This window comes from Oryzias latipes, chromosome 21 (assembly GCF_002234675.1).
Source record: "Oryzias latipes chromosome 21, ASM223467v1".
Lineage (NCBI taxonomy): Eukaryota > Metazoa > Chordata > Actinopteri > Beloniformes > Adrianichthyidae > Oryzias > Oryzias latipes.
The window spans coordinates 3,697,048-3,713,656 of record NC_019879.2 but is presented as its reverse complement, the minus strand read 5'-3'; the positions used below and the strand labels follow the sequence as shown (position 1 = coordinate 3,713,656).

Below are 16,609 nucleotides of genomic sequence, written 5' to 3'. Positions count from 1 at the left end.
TAGTCTATGAACAAAACAAAAAGCTTCCTACATACATGAATAACAGTTTTGAAGGTAAAGCATGAATCTCATATAAACAAAAGCGGTTTAGAAAAACAAAGTGAATCGATTTATTTCCCCCTCCTGGGGCGGGCAGAAAAAGGGGAGATTTGGGGAATAAAATACAAAAAGGAATTCTCTAGAAATGGGAAAATATGAAAATACACGAGCCCCTGTGGCTATGAAAAACACAGATTATCAGTATGTACAGTGAAAAGTCTTCTTTCTGTTCTACAATAGAAACTGTTTCAGTCACGTCGGCACACCACGCGCCCAACGGCCTTCTGGGTAGATTTACAGACAAGCTGAAAAAACCCCAGTCCGAGTTTTCAGCTGACTGGAAACTACAAAGATGGTTCTAAAAAGAATAAACTGTTCCCCTTGGCGAGCGGGGAGTCAGCCGTGCAGTTTTTGTGTCCAGACCGACACGTTTGGGTGGAGGGAGCTGTGGAGCAGCGTCTGGAACCTCTTCTCAGCTGTCCTTGTCCAGCGTCGCTGTGGCCAGGGTCACCGTGGTGATGGGCTGCCCGATGCCGTGCATCTGCAGGCGCGCCACTTTCTTCTGCTCGCACTCCGTCACCAGGTTGTTGAGCTCGGCCGCGCTGTAGCCGATCAGAGTCCGTAAGTCGCACACAAACTTGTAGACGAATCGCTTGCCCTGGACCTTGCAGATCATGTCTCCGTCGTAGTAATACCTTTAAAAAATTAAATAAAGGTGGATGACGGTCAAAATGTTTGACAGTTGACCTACTTTGACATTGAAATAAGGTTGATTTAATGCAGAAGTGGGAAACTCCAAACCTTAAGGACCTCCTTTCCAAACCCTTCCCACTACCTGGGCCAGGTGTGTCCAGCCAATCACAGCTTCAACAGCAGTTGCCACCTTCCTGGTCAAACACCATGATTATGTCCCTTTTCCCTAACTGGAAATTTGGGATATTTCCTGGAAAAACTAGTGTGCTTCAAGGCTTCCTAGATTGGCAAATATAGACCACAATGCATTGCGCTTTAGCAGTTTTTCAGGTGAGGAAAAAGTTGTTGTTTTTTTTTAAATAAATTCAGCGTCAGAACACAGTGGATTCATAAAATGTTTCTGTTTTGTAGGTTTTTACATCGGCACATGTGCAGTTTAGACTAAATAAGTAGTGATCATGCGTCCGAATTCCATTCAAATCCAGGACACTGTATCTTTTAGGAGTTAGGGAGCAGTGAGGGGATTTGGACGCCTTACCCTCAGATGTGCAAACACTTTCACGAGTCGCTTATGGAGAGGATTTTTTCATTTTTGACCTAATTTCAGAAAACAAAAGCATCTTCTTTGTTGGTACACTTTAAGAAGGTCTGACGCTGACTTCTTAGGTTCTTCTGTTATCAGACACGGTTGTGTTTTCCCCAAACACGCTGCTACAAGACCGCCATGCCGCAGGACCTCCGGTCGCGTTTGGTCGTTGACTTTACATTGAAACCAGACGTAAGCGCCATTCAGGAGAACGGAAACCAACCTGAGGGCCCGGCTGAGCTTCTCGTAGTTCATGGTGGGCTTGTTCTTGCGCTGCCCCCATTTCTGAGCTACGAGCTCAGGCTGGTTGAGCTTGAACTCGCCCTCCTCCCCGACCCAGGAGATGCAGTCTCTGGCGTCTTTGTCCGTCAGCAGCTCCAGGAGGAACTGCCACAGCTGGATCTGACCGTTGTTGCCTGTGCAAAGTGCAATTACAAATCAAACAGAGCTGGAAATTTCTATAAAAAGTTAGAAGAGGATTCTATGTTATAGTGCTGATTTATCCCATTTAATGACAAAAACTCTTTAGGAAACAGAAAAGTATGTATACAATCTTTGACCTTTACCACAACAGCAATAATCCAACATTTCCTTTATCTCCATTCTATCATCCTCACGTCTGGATCCTCCCTACACAAAAGCATGTGAGCATCCTGAGTGTGTGTAAACTGTCTTACCTGTGCGGTTGCCAGGGGAACTGCGTTCTTCCCCTGAAATGCGTGGCGCTCTGGGGCCGCGGTTCTGCTTCAGGACCTTTATTGCGGTGGGGGTGCTCACTTGAGCGGGGATTATCTGTACAGCTAAAGACAGGATTTTTCTGGTCAGGGCAACTCCAGCTTTCTGGTGCCACTTTTTTTTTAATACTTTGGTGGTTTCAAAAAAGATCTATATCATGGTTTCCTTCAAAAGCGTTTGAATAATTTGACTCCTAGTAATACTTACGTTGATCAATGGTCACAGTGGCATCAGCTCCAGACTGGTCTTGACTGGCCAACACGTCTAAATAAATAAAATAAAAAAAGAATCATAAACACAGGAGATCAGATATTTATGCAAACTTCTAGACGAAACATTTGTTTCATTTCTATCGCATGACAGACGCTGGAGGCCTACTGTGAAAAGCTTATTTGGCACTTTTAAATTCATCAACAGAATATAGGCAGTTTAGAGTAGAAACTGCTTGTAATTCACCCGAAATGACCAATGTCATCATTTAAAACACTAAAACATGCTTTGCATCTTGTTCTGCACTTCTCTTTGTCTCATATTTGTTAAAGGAACTATTCTGCCCTTCAGAATAAAACTTTTCTCAGAAAAACTCTTTAAGAATGTTTCCATTTCCAAAGACAGTGAACCAACAAACACAAGTTGCTTCTGAGTTTTAAGGTAACTACAAAGCTCTTCATTTTTCCTTAAAAAAATGCTAGATTATTTATATTAAATGATTTCCTTGTTCATTGTGGCTCTTGGATCAGAACCCCAGAGCTCCAGAAATATCAGACGCTAATGAATGTTTGAGATTAATAATCTCCGTGGTATTTTTCTGTACACGTTCTATGTGCGTAGAGGATTCATTTATCAGCGACTTACATTTGCGCAGGAGCTCCAGGTGGCTCCACAGAATCTCTCCGTTTGGTACTTTCTGGAGGAACTCTTCTTGGCTGAAACTGCAGAGATCTTGTCCCGGAATGTGAATGCTGCCGATTTCCATCTCATCGATGTTAAACTCCTTCATTACCCACACAGCCCAGTGGATCACCTGATCTGCTGTCCACAGCACGGGGTCTGAGAGAAAACACCACAGAGTCGGTAAACGCGGACAAACATAGGTGGAGCTGTGTAAAATGAAAGTCTCACCGTATGGTATGCCGAGGCGGACCTGCTCCTTGCGGTAGCCCTCCAGTGCTGCAGCCCAGCGTGTGACCTGCTCGGATGTCTCGTCCGACAGGGAGGACCTGTCGACGGCGATGAGCTGACCCTCCTCCACCATCGTCCCTTCCTCTCCTGCTGCATCTGGGTCGATCACCACCTCCACCGTTTCCACAGGCTTCACGATTTCCAAGATGTTCAGCTTCTCCTCTCCTAGGTGAAGGGTTTTTGGCATCGGCGTTAAAACTTGCTGGTTGAGGTTCTCACAGATTTTAGTATAATTTCAGATGTAATCTGTACCTGGCTTTGTAATAATCTGCAAACTGAGCTGCACTGTGCCGTCGGTCTTCACGCCCTGATCAAAGAGACTGTGATCTGGATGGAGCTACAAAAAAAAAAACAGTCAAATCAGTAGATCAACAACATGATTAATAAAATAAGATAGAAAAGTCATTTGGGGTTATGGCAGAACGGTTACCAGAATGTCCTGCAAGCAGATGTCAAAAGCATCCAGTGAGATTTGGATGCGAGGCTCCAAAAGCTTCTTTAAATTTCCAACTGGCTCATTGATGTCAATATCTTGTTGAATCAGATCAGATGCAGTGATGGTTTGTTCCTCCACACTAAAAAAAACAAAAACTGTGTCATAATGGACAGTGGTGTGACTCATGTTAAGGATTTGCCATTTTAACCTCCCTTACCTTTCCTCCAAACATGCTTGTTTCTCCCGTTCGTCTATTTCGATCTCTATTAGCTCCTCTGCCTCACTTTTAGCCATTTTGCTAAAAAAAACACAACTTCAACAGAAAATGACATTTTTGTGTCAACACTAAGGAAAAACAAAACACAGTTATTCAATTGGAAATAAAGTCGAGCTGTAAAGGTTTTTCTTTTTCAGTTGGATAAGATTAAATGTGACACATTTTCTTTTACATGATAAAATTAGAATAACCTAAAACAGCTGGATTGTATCCATAAAAAGTTGTTATCCACTCTGCTTTTAAATAATACATTTTATATGTTAGGCGCCTTTCTAGGAGCCCAAGGTTTTTGTGCACCAATCCCACTGCAGGGTGCCCCTCGGATCATCTTTGAAGCCATTTGAAAAGGAGTGGTTTATAAAAAAAAAGTGACTATATGGAAATCAAGAAACCAGTGTTGTTTTCTAGTTTCTCCAGAGGGGCAGTAATTCATTAGAAATTTGCCTCTGGCTTGTAGGCGAGACCATAGGCACAGGCAGAGCAACCCCACTCCCTCTTCCCGTTAACCATAACTGGGAGCTCTCTGTTTACAGCCCCTCACACCCCTAAACTGACTTTACTGGTGCAACAAAAACGGCGAGCGATATTGGAGCCATCCAGCTGTGTAGTTTGGAGCCAGAAGTCAGCTCAGACGAGGAAAACAAAGCCATGAATCTATTTGTGTAGAGTAGGACCAGGGAGCTTGTGGGCCGCCCAGCGTACTTTCCACACCACAAAGAAGCTCTTGTTCCAACAGTTTTTTATTTGTCTGCACTTGATCGACAATGATTTGAATAAAGAAATACCAAGAAATGCAATTTTGAGCCCAATTGTCCTTATAAATGTCCCCCGACAGAAAAATGCCACAAGAACATCATTTATATCAGAGTGGGTGTCCACACACATTAGCATAACAAAGGGGCACCAATATTGATTTCTAAACAAAATGAAACAAAAACACGTTTTCCCTACTTTAGAAAAAAAACCCCGCAATTTTCAATTGGTTTATAGGTTTTAATATTTATTTTTATCCAAAACAAAACAACATTTATTAGTGTCAATTGTCATCACATCCTCACTAAAATGTCATGGTTTCATAGAAGCTAAATCCAACTAAGCTAAAACGTGCATCACAAGTTCTAAGTAGGTGTTCATTGGTGTTGAAATTGAGGATTTTTTAAAGCAGTTATAACTTCTTGGGATGTTTACATTTCTATGGTGGAGCCTGGTGAAGCATCGTCAGGCCCCTGAGCCTCGATTTCTCATTGGCCGTTCGGGACACTTCAGTGTCAGCTAACGTTAGCCAACTCGAGGGCGAGGCTCGCGCGTTTTAAAAGGCCAGGCTTGACGAAATACTGTCCATAACTTCCTGCGAGTTCCATTTAGTCGTGGCAAAAAAACACAAAACTTTTTAATTATGCACCAACATACAGGTTTTATTGTCGTAAAGGACGCACGCGCTGAACAAATTTAGCTACAGATTTGCTTTTTACGGGGCGACGGGAGTGCATTACACAACCGCCGGAGCCCGCGCGCCGAACAACGATGAAAATATCCCGCCCCAAAAAGCGCGGTGCGTCGTTACCTAAAAAAACCATTGTTTTGTGCCCGGTTTAAACTCTACACGTAGAAAACTTTTGAAACGGAAATAGAATAAACGGAAACAAAACAGCATAGGGCAAATGGAAAGGAGCCGGAAATCCTGGCTAAGCTCCACAGCGATGCAAGACTTCCGAGGGCATCTCGACGGACAGCACAACAACAGTGCGAATGTTGGCAGGAAAGAGCCCGGGAGATGGGTTACGATGTCACCGATGATCGGTTCATGCTCGACCGATACATTTGAAAAGTCGACGGAGGAGCCTTTTATCACTCGAGGACGGGGCACCTACTTCGTGTGTGTGCGTGGGGTCGATGGTTGTCGGAAGCAGCCTTTTCCAGTTAGCTTTTATCCTAGCAGCGTATTACTCCTGAAAACAGCGCATCTCTCTCTTGTTTTCCAATTATGTACAACCGTTTCCCGAGACGAATGAGTCCGCTTCGCATGTGTGTAAAGTACCATACCACAGGGGTTTCTGGCTGGAAAGTGGGCGGCCTCTTCCCAGCAAACGGACTAGTAATTATCAGCAGCTAGCCGAGCAGTTAGCATTGCTAGCTAGGCTACAAAATAGCGGGAAGAGTGAGCCCACGATTAATGGAGCCCCGACGTGATGGTGTTCCTGCAAATCCCCAGAGTCCCTCAGAAATATCCATACCTGCTGTCGTTCAGACTTTAAAGGACGTCAAAATTTCACTTTTGTGTATCAGCTAAAACGTTGAACCTGACGACTCGTATCTTCCAAGTTTTGTTCCAGCTAGTAGTGTTCACGAAGAAGAGGGGCGGAGACTAACTGCTAATGCTGGACTTGCCTCGAAATATGTGAAAGTATCTTAGCTAAATGTTCCGTTTGTGGCCGAACTATTTGTTTATTTAACATCTGCATGGCTCTAAAAACGCTCACCGAGTCAAAGTACCTGCCAGTTGTGAAGTTTTGGCTTCTTAAACATGCATGCAAATTGTTTCTGGTTGTAAACGTGCTGGGTAGTAATTTGTGCTAACCACATATTATTATTGTGCTGTTTGGTCGTCTCTGTGTTCATTTAATAAAGTTTTTTTTTATTAACTATTTGCTTTGAAGTTCATGTAAATTCACTGCAAAAGTTTGAGAATACAATCATATATTATATGTATTTTATTCATTTAAAGCAAAATAAACCAAGCCAAAACGTGAAAACATGATGTTTCTACTGTCTATTTTGAAAATATTAAAATATTTTATTAATTAAACAGCACTTTATGTTGACTTTTCGGACTGAGATAATTCTTATACACTTATTTTTTAGGAATATAACACGCTATTGTTTGTTATAAAATCAAACGCTCATCAACTTTGTTTATGTATTTATTTTAACAAAAATTGCCTTTTTTAAGTCCACCTAGGACTTTCTGGTAAAAAAACAAAACAAAAACAGTTTGATTATCAGATCAAAAACGTTTATGCAGAATATAATAAAGACGCTTTTTATTTTCTATGGGGTTGCGTGTCCATGTCCAATGATAACTGGACTGTAAATACAACAAAAAACCCTGAAAATGTTCACTATATAACTACACGTTTCTACCAATAAGAAAACAAACAATGCCTATGAAGTTCTCTGCTTCCACAATCAAAAACACTTTCAAGCAGCTGCATTTATGTCTGTGAGCAAAATCATAAAATAATGTTTGGTAACATCAATAACCCAGTCATATTTTTATTTATTCTTTAAAGATTTTCTGTTTCTGTAAATATTGCTAATGTGAATGGGGTTTTTTTCGGGGGGGAAAGGGAAACTACTACAAAAAAACCCCGCGTGAAATCTTCGTAAGATGATTCAAATGTTTGTTTCTTCCTTCCCTTATTTAATATACTCAACAAGCAGTTGCCAATCTAAAGTACAGTACTTGCTTGCAGACTGTTATCAACGCACATGGACACCCTTTTATTTTGAAAGTTAACAGTCCGCTTTTAAACATTTCCGGTTGGGCATTCTCGCCTTCAAAGTAAAACGATAAAACCAAAGAACTAATAGCGCACTCAATAATTAGTAACACAATTGATATATTTTCTTTAATTAACACATAACTTTGTCGTAAAACACAACACAGCGTTTGAACTCTTTGCAAAATTTGTATGTGTGCTTGTTTCCGTGCATACCTAAATATTCAAATGTAGGTTTAGTGGCGCGTGTTTTTTATTATGAAGGAGATGGAACGGCTAGGTGCTTCATGATGCGCGCTACAGCGTAAGCTAACAAGATGGCAGAGTACTTAGCATCCATTTTTGGCACCGAGAAAGACAAGTAAGTAACGGAACAACTCCGTTAATGAGATAATGTTGGTCGTATGTTCTGCTTAAGCTAACTTTCACCTGCCGCGCGGAACGTAACGACGGTTGCCTCTGCTAGCGCTAGCTTAGCTTAACTAGCCTCCACACTAAATTAATACTGCGAGTTAGAAAAAAAACGAGTAGGTGACGAAATTTTGTTAAAATAATAAACACGCATTAGCGGACAACACCTTAACCACGTTTTATAATTTAACTTGCTTGCAATTTTTACGAGCGTGTGCTTAAAGCTTGCATTCGCTTATAATTTATGACGGACAACAGCAGCAAATATAATAAATCCTTCCTTCTTGTGTTCTCTTTGTTTTCTTTAATGTGCCACCTGGCGCTAGCTTAGTGATAGCCTTTTCTCTTTTTTGGGGGTTAATAATCAATGCCCATCCTAAATAAGATTTATTTTAAAATTCAATGAAAGTACCACGTGACTTAATTCTAAACAGTACATGATCTAAAACTGAAGGTTTCGAGGTTAAACCTTCTCGTGCAAAAGCCGAACAGGTTAAAAAAAAAGGGGATAAATCAGAAACTCAGATTTCCGTTGCTATAATAGTTTATCTATACTCCTGTCTGCTGGTTCTGGTGGGAAATATAGTTTCTGGATATAGTTGGCAGGTTTTGCCTGCACAGGGATGACATAGTTTTAGGAACACTAAAGTCATTGCAGCAGAGCCACAATTGTATGTTTCAGAGTGTTTTTCTTTGTTTTAGAAAATTATGTGCAATAAATATGATTTTTCTTTTTAAATCTGCCTTTGCCTAACGTTGTCGTTTATTTTTGCAGAGTGAACTGCTCTTTTTATTTTAAGATTGGTGCCTGCCGACATGGTGACCGCTGCTCCAGATTACACAACAAGCCGACGTTTAGCCAAGTAAGATCCCCGCCATCTCATTTTTATTTCTAATCTGCCTAAAGATGCCTCAGATCTTTGTAATATAGTAGAATGATGGATGTCTGTAACTTCAGAGGACATTGGTTTGATGATTTTCTGCTTCTGAGATCTATTTTGTTAAACAGAAAGACAGAAAAAAAAGGGTTTGCTCCACCATCTTTGAACAAAAGTCATTGTTATTCTGTTGGGAGCTTTCAGGTTTATATATTTTTAAATCTGTGGAGATGCTCAAGTCGTGTTACAGCAGGATTCTGTTCTTCTGGGCCTTTGGAAGTTTTATCTAGAAGATATTGAGATGGAACTTCTTCAAATATAACTGCAATTTTTATTCCAATTATTCAGTTTAGACATTGATGACCTCTCTTTTAGACAATAACGGGTATGTTCTGGTCATAGAGGACAGATGGCGTTGAAGATAATTTGAGAAATCATCTATAGAAACGTCTTCTCTGGACAGAGAAAATGATGAATGGTGTAAACTTAGGTGGAGGTTTTCTGCCTTCATTAAGGTCCAAAGCGCTGTACGGTCACAGTCCTGTTCATCCACACACACACACACACACACACACACACACACACATACACTCACACACACAGACACACAGTCAGTCAGTCAGTCAGTCAGTCAGTCAGTCATGGTGGCAGAGCACTAGCCGGCCCATCAGAAGCAATGAGAGGTTCGAGTGTCTTGTCCAAGGACACTTGGACACCTGAGCAAGCTGAGCAGTAATCAAACCTGCAACCTTCAGTCAGAGGTTGACCCCTCTCTGATTATTCACAACAATTTGAATGAAGAAATATTCATAAATACAATGTTACGCTTAGTTTTCTTTATATATGTCCTCCATCATCACAACAACGACACAAAAACTCGTTCAAAAGCACGATTTTCATGGAAGCGGGTCTGTAAAGTCAACATTACACACCTTGAAGAAAAAATCCTGCAAATTAAGCAGCAGCTTTAGTACCAGAGAGCAGATGCTCCATTGATTCTTGATTGTTCCATAAATCTGAGTTGTTTGCATGAAAAGAAATCGAATTAATAAACTTTTAATTCCTCCCATGCACCCGAAAATAAATCCTTTGTCTTCTGCTCTTCTTTCAGACGGTTGCGATGCTCAACATTTACAGGAACCCTCAGAACACCGCCCAGTCCATGGAAGGTGTGACCTGTAAGTGGGAGATTGGAGAGGATGACTGCATCTTTCCTCAGTCTGATACCAAACTGAGCTTTTAACATCCTAAAATGTTATTGAAATATTTTTGCGAAAGATCTTTTTTTTTTTTAAATCATCAGTCTGTGGTGAACTTGTCCCCTCTGCAACTATTCATCTCATGCTTTTAAAAAAAACAATCTCAAATAATCTTAGCAGTGGATAAAAAAGTACAGACGACAAAACTAAAATAATAATAAAAATAAAAAAAATGAAAAAAGAGGGACCAGCTATCAAAAAACACTTTTAATTGATTGCTTTTGTCACTGTTTTCCGGGTTATCCAGGTCAAAGGAATGAATGAGCCTCTGTAGGAAACAAAACCGGGACGATTTTCACGGGTCATTGCACACGCAGGACGCTAACCTGCTGCGGCATAAACGATGGCACGGATCATATACAGCAGTGGCTGAATGAGGACCGTCTAAATCTGGGTTTCCCCACCGTCCAGCATGCTTCATGTCTTCCTGCCAAACCCAGTGTGAACCCTCATTATCAGGGCTCTGAAAGCCTCGACGATGAGTTGAATTTCTGGGGGGGAAAATGCAGGTTTGTGAGAGGACGGAGTTGCGAAACATATGATGTTGACCCTAACCCGAAACCCTAAAGCTTCTCAAACTTTAACAACATATGATGATGAAATATGATGGGGACACTAAGGTTTGACTGTACACGCTGGTTTTGGGTCTCCAGTGAGCTTCTCTGTGGTCTTGTGGGGTCCAGATGACCCCACTAGACAGTGCGCTGAACCTTTTTTCTTCAATGATTTGCGATCTTCACTGGTGTCCATGGATTACATGAAATCCTCTCCACCTTTGTCATGGTAGGGATAACGCGTCAACGTAAGGGTGGGGTCATTTTGACCCCACAAGATAGAACAAGGGTTACGCAGCTCAGCTGTCCTACCACGCTCAACGAAATGGAGCTTTTTTTTTGTGGCTTTACCATCCAGAGACCTTGATAGGACAATTACTTGATACAAAATAACACAACTTGCACATTTTGGCACTAATTCTGGCATTTAAAAGCTGTACACTTTTGATCAGCTGATGACAATTATTTTTAAAACACTGGCAGCTGAAAGCATGAAGCTCCATTTGTCTGCTTTATGCACTTTGAAGCTCTGTATTGAGGTCCAGCTGTGTCAAATGCTTATTATTCTTGCATTTTTTTTAAGCTGGTCTAAAGATTTCGATCAGGACTGCATCGTCGGCCATAAGTCAAGCGTCCAAACGAGCGATCTGAAGGCTCTGCCTTCAAACCAGTTGGCGATCCTCGTGAGTTACTGATTTTCAGTGGCGAAAGTGGTTATGAAGTTGTTGTTGTTTTTTTCTTTTTGAGGGTAAAATACAGACACAAGGACATCGATTTTAAACTTGCATTTCGAGGCGTAGCAAAGACCACTTTCTGATGGAAACATCCAACCACCAAGGCAGATTTCAACCATGGACGTACAGAGAATTGAATCGAGTAAGTGTCTCTATCCTTCTTTCCTATCTTTAAGTCAATTAATGATTTAGTAGAGTTGTACAGCTTGTGTAAATTCCTCTTTATGTGTGGTTTACACAAAAGGGCACAAACACGAGTTGACAACACGCGAGCGGAATATTATTGTCAAAAATGAAGCTGTTTTTTTCTGTTTGTGGCAACACAAGAGATCAAAACCGCTTCAGTTCACCAGTGAAGTCAAATTTCTTTATTCGTCTAATCTGATCAAAAACACACAGATGAATAAATCCGTCATTCCCTTCATGTTGTTTCTCTGAGGCTTAAGAAATCCCAGAATGTTACACGAAATGCATGAAATTTCAACAAGATTGAATCAATTCTGTTTTTGATCAAACCGATTTGAAATGTTTTTTAGATCCATTTTCATTCTCGTCTTTAACTTCTAAAGAACAGCTTCACTTCACCAAGAGATGTTTATTCAACCATAGCTTTAGTCGGATCCTGAGAAACACAAATGACCAACAAAGCTGTGATTAAGAAACATTTTATTAATCTGCAATCTAAAGGATTCGTCAGGCTTTTTACCCCGGCAGGTTTGCTTTACTTCTGATTATTTGTATCTTCTTTTTTTTTTACACACCATAAAAGGCTTTGATTTCATGTCTTCAGATCAGAATGTTGGAAAGGTGGAGATGATAGCGGGATTCTGAAGAATGAAACCTGCAGTGAAGCACACCTGGTGTGTCACTCTTTGAGCCCTTCACATCAACCTTCTAAAGCTCAATACTTGTTTGTTTTTTTTAAACTGTATTTTTAATAGCTCTTTTTACAGGGAGTAGAAAACTGTAGTGTTTAGATCTCTGTTGTGCTGTTGTAATGGAGTTCCTTAAGGCCACTGAGGGACTTTAACCCTTGATGTGCTGTCATTCTTTGTCTTCACGCCTGCCTGCATCAAAGCAATGCTTGTCTGATACCCTGTAAGCAACAATAAATGTAAACAAAATGTAAATAAACAACACTTCTGCCGTAACACGTATGTCGGATGGTGATGTGTAAGAAAGGTTTTGTGTTAGGAGGAAGTAGCTTCATAACTTGATCCTGACTATTTTTTGTTTTTGTTAATTTTTTCTATTTTCTTGAAGTTGCTTCGTCTTTGTGATCTGGGGATAAATAGACACTGAAAAGTAAAAAAAAAAAAAAAGCAGCTGAATGAAATCTTTCATCATTTTGTAATTTTAATGTTTCCAAAAAGACCAAAGAACTCAAATGATCCTTTTGACCGACAGTAAGACTTCTGCACCTGTCGACAGGTAAAAGGGGTCACGTGTAACGTTGAAACAGATGCATGCATAAAGAAAGGAAGCCATACATTTGGTCTTTTTATCCGTCTCATTTATTGAGGCAAACATAAGATGTGTTGCTTTGTTTTTTCTCATCCCCTTTTCCTCCTTTTCTCCTTAGCTAACGTCAGTGACGTGGAGATGCAGGAACATTATGACGAGTTCTTTGAGGTAAAGAAACGTTGGCTGTGTCTGTGAACATGAATCTGTTATAAAGTGGAAGAAAAACAGGCAGAGGGTCGCTCGACGATGTTTGGAGAAGACGCTGAGTCAGCTTTAACTCCAGGAAGCTGCGTCTCTTTGTGTCACTCGGACTTCCTGCAGCGGCGAAAACGCCAAACCTCACGTCTGAGTCGGTTTCAGTTTTAAAAGAAGCTGTTAGAGATTGTTTCAGGCAAAAAGCAGCTGTTGTCAATGCAAGATGGAGTTTAGTTCAATTAAAAAAGAAACTTTGATCTTGGAGTAAACTGGCGTCTTGCAGCAGACCAGAGTTTGATGGAATAGAATAGGACTATTGAAATTACCTTGTTTTTTTTTAAAATTCAATTCAATTTTTTTTTGTGTTACCCAAAATCCCAACAACAGTCGTCTCCATGGGCTTCGTACCGGTAATTGTAAAGTAAACATAAAATCAAAAAGGTTAATAAAATTCAATTGGAAAATACTAAACTAACTAAACAGACTAAACTAAAACAACTTTTTTACAACTTTATCGCACAAAATGGAAGTACAAAACACAATTTTACCAAATCAAATTCAAATATGCTTGGGGAGCAAAAACCGTACATATAACACACATTTTACACCAAAACATTCAAGGCTCTACAACTTTCATATAAACATACAGCTTTCAGATGAAGGCTTTTACAGATGCTTTTCCATTTGTTTGATTAATATGTGGAAGAAAATAGAAGATGATGAGAATTTGCATTTAAGGATATAAAGTTTGCCACATTATAATAAGATTAATTAATTAAAAGTTTGTTACTGTGAAAGCCAAAAAGTATATGTTCAAATTTCAGAGTGAAGTTGGGGTGAATTTGTTCTTTGATAAACACTTTTCCCAAAGACATCTACTTTCAGTACTATTCAAAAAAAAAAAAAAAGATGGTTAAGTGTTTCTGGGTGTTCAATTGTTTTAATGCATCTTAGCATGAATTGATTGGTGGGGTAAATTTTGTGCATTATTTTTAAAGAAGCTTCTTTCATCTTATTATTTAGCATACATTTTTGGGTGTCTTTTCTCCAAATACTGTACCAGCAGGTTTTGGTACATAAATGGCAGAAATAACATCCCCTTGAAATGGCTTGTCCTAACAAAGCGGTGTAGCAGATGGTCCCGTTTTATTTCCTGCTTTGCGGGACACCCGATAAACCGCCTTCTTGTCAGGTAAAGTTTTCTTCTTGAACCTCCGTAGGAGGTCTTCACAGAAATGGAGGAAAAGTATGGCGAAGTGGAAGAAATGAACGTGTGCGACAACCTCGGGGACCATCTGGTTGGAAACGTTTACGTGAAGGTGAGGCAGAGTCCCGCACTCTGATGTGTTGACGCTGCCGCGGACCTCTTTGACCTTCCGTTTGGCGATGGTTCCTCTTAGTTCCGCAAGGAGGAGGATGCAGAGAAGGCCATGCTGGACCTGAACAACCGCTGGTTCAACGGGCAGCCCATCCACGCCGAGCTCTCCCCCGTCACAGACTTCAGAGAAGCCTGCTGTCACCAGTATGAGACGGGGTGAGTCAAAAACGTCACACGAGATGGTTATGGTCACATAAAACAAAGAGGGAAAAAAGCTTCTCAAACTTTAACAAATTCAGTTTTTTTTTATATTTGTTTTACTTTTCACATTTATATTTTTTTCTGCTTATATTTTACTGATTGAACACATTTTGGTGTTTTGTGTATTTACATTTATTTATTTAAACAATGCAAAAAAGTTATTTTTTAATTATTTAACTTTTGTTATTTTTTAATCTATTTTTTTCTTTTTATTTAGGGATTTTATAATTCATTTTTTATTTAATTTAATTTTTAAACTATCCTAAAAAGTTATTTATTTATTTAAATTTTGTTATTTTTAATCTATCTCGTTCTTTTTATTTAGTGATTTTAATATTCGTTTTTTATTCTATTTAATGTTTTACATGATGTAAAAAAGTTATTTTTTATTTATGTAGTTCTTGTTATTTTATTCTTTTTATTTATTGATTTTATTAGGTTGATTTTATTCGATTTTTTTTATATGGTGCAAAAAAGTTATTTTTTTATTTCTTTGATTTTTATTTCTTTTACATATTATTCTTTTTATTTTTTATGCGTTTATTTACTTATTTCTTGATTTTATATTTTTTGTGTTTATTTTTGTCTCGTTTTTTACTTTATAGGTTTAGAGATATTTCAGTGTTTTCTCCAGTTTTTTTATTTTTATTTTTTTAATCAGGATTTGAGCTGCCAGGAAAAAAACAAGAACTTAGATGAAGTTTAAAGAGGATCTTTAAGGAGGACATGAGGGGCTGAGGATGCAAAGATGGAGGCCGAGACAAAGAATAATCCTTTTTTTTTTTTGGGTGCTCTCTGCAGGGGTTGCACCCGCGGGGGTTTCTGCAACTTCATGCATCTGAAGCCCATCTCACGTGACCTGAGGAGACAGCTGTACGGCCACCGCAGGAAGAGGTCCGAACGTCGCCGGGACTCTCAGAAACTTGAGCAAATGCAGCCGCCGCAGAAAAAAACGCTCCTCTCTTCTGTCTCTGCAGCCGCCAAAGACCCCGCTCAAGAGACAGGCAGTCCGGCTCCAGGGACAGAGGTCGAAAGGCAGAACACGATCACAAGAGGCGGCGCTCCAGAGACCGGGAACGCTCCGGGCGGTTCTGAGCCACAGCCCGGACCCCCCATCCTCCTCCCCCTTCTGAATACACACTTGTCTTTTTTTAAAGTTGTCCTACAAGATCTGTTGTAGGAATGACTGAGATGTTTTAAAGCTGGAGCTTTGTTATTTGGAAAATGACCATTAAATTTTAAATCCTTGCTTAACAAAACAGATTCTTTCCCCGGTGTATCTTAAACATACTGCTATATTTTATAGAAATTTTGTCAAAGGGCGCTTTTATTTTTTTAAATAAACATTTCACATTCACTGTTGGTATCCAAAGGTAATCTATGTGAAATCCTCCTGCAGGGACTTCAGATGCTAAATGTCCAGCACCATCGCTAATCCTGTTTGTATTTTTAACATTTCTTGTTAATCTCCAAAATACAAGTCATGGTGTAAGACTAGGGCTATAACCGTTCATTTATACTTCAATTCAATTTTATTTGTATAGCCCAAAATCAGAACAACAGTCGCCTCGATGGGCTTTGTGGGGATAAATGTAGAGTTAAACATAAAATAAAAAGGATCATGATTACATACAATTCAATAGTTAAGTTTCGCGTTAAGGAAAAACTCCTAAAGAAATTGTATTCCAGAAAAAACGTAGAAACCTCAGGGGTGTCCATGTGAAGGAGGGATCCTCCCCCAGGACGGACATGCAATTTACCAGAACTCATAGAGAAGAATTAACTTATCTAACTCTACAACTAGTGCAGGAGCAGTAGTACAGACGAGGTACATGGTCAGGTACAGGAGCACAGACGAGCCAACTGGAATCTGGAAGCACTCCCCTCCTGGGGGGTGGGAAGGAGGGACAGAACATGAATCGCACTGCACCAAACAGAGGCATGGAGAACTAAATGATGAATAATGATCAAGAATAGAGAAGAGAAAGAGAGTAGAAGTAGATGAGAGTAGGGGACAGAACCCCAGTTTACCATAGTTACCCCAACTAAAGGGTAAGGTTTAACCCTTGTGCTGTCCTATGGGGTCA

The 16,609-nt window shown here is 39.9% G+C and overlaps 2 protein-coding genes across 6 annotated transcripts; one reads left to right on the top strand and one right to left on the bottom strand.

Moving 5' to 3' along the window:
* Nucleotides 1-86: 86 nt before the first annotated feature.
* gabpa (GA binding protein transcription factor alpha subunit) lies at nt 87-6,678 on the bottom strand. Of its 5 annotated transcripts, none has more exons than XM_004081415.4 (10): nt 6,183-6,315; nt 3,889-3,984; nt 3,666-3,810; nt 3,488-3,572; nt 3,176-3,400; nt 2,909-3,103; nt 2,261-2,317; nt 1,996-2,118; nt 1,542-1,734; nt 87-734 (listed from the first exon to the last, which is right to left on the bottom strand). In XM_004081415.4, exons 2-10 carry the CDS (start codon nt 3,963-3,965, stop codon nt 512-514), a joined length of 1,323 nt encoding a protein of 440 aa, XP_004081463.1. In that variant the 5' UTR covers nt 3,966-3,984; nt 6,183-6,315; the 3' UTR covers nt 87-511. The 5 variants fall into 5 exon arrangements, with proteins under 5 accessions (XP_004081463.1, XP_011487526.1, XP_011487525.1 ...); XM_011489224.3 differs by having other exon boundaries at nt 3,889-3,969; XM_011489223.3 differs by having other exon boundaries at nt 5,820-6,297.
* An 832-nt stretch (nt 6,679-7,510) lies between these two features.
* Nucleotides 7,511-15,878, top strand: LOC101171784 (splicing factor U2AF 35 kDa subunit). The gene is made up of 8 exons (XM_004081414.4): nt 7,511-7,809; nt 8,635-8,722; nt 9,849-9,915; nt 12,867-12,916; nt 14,164-14,262; nt 14,344-14,477; nt 15,324-15,416; nt 15,500-15,878. The coding sequence occupies exons 1-8, from the start codon at nt 7,766-7,768 to the stop codon at nt 15,615-15,617; spliced, it is 693 nt and encodes a 230-aa protein (XP_004081462.1). The 5' UTR covers nt 7,511-7,765; the 3' UTR covers nt 15,618-15,878.
* The last annotated feature ends 731 nt before the right edge of the window (nt 15,879-16,609 follow it).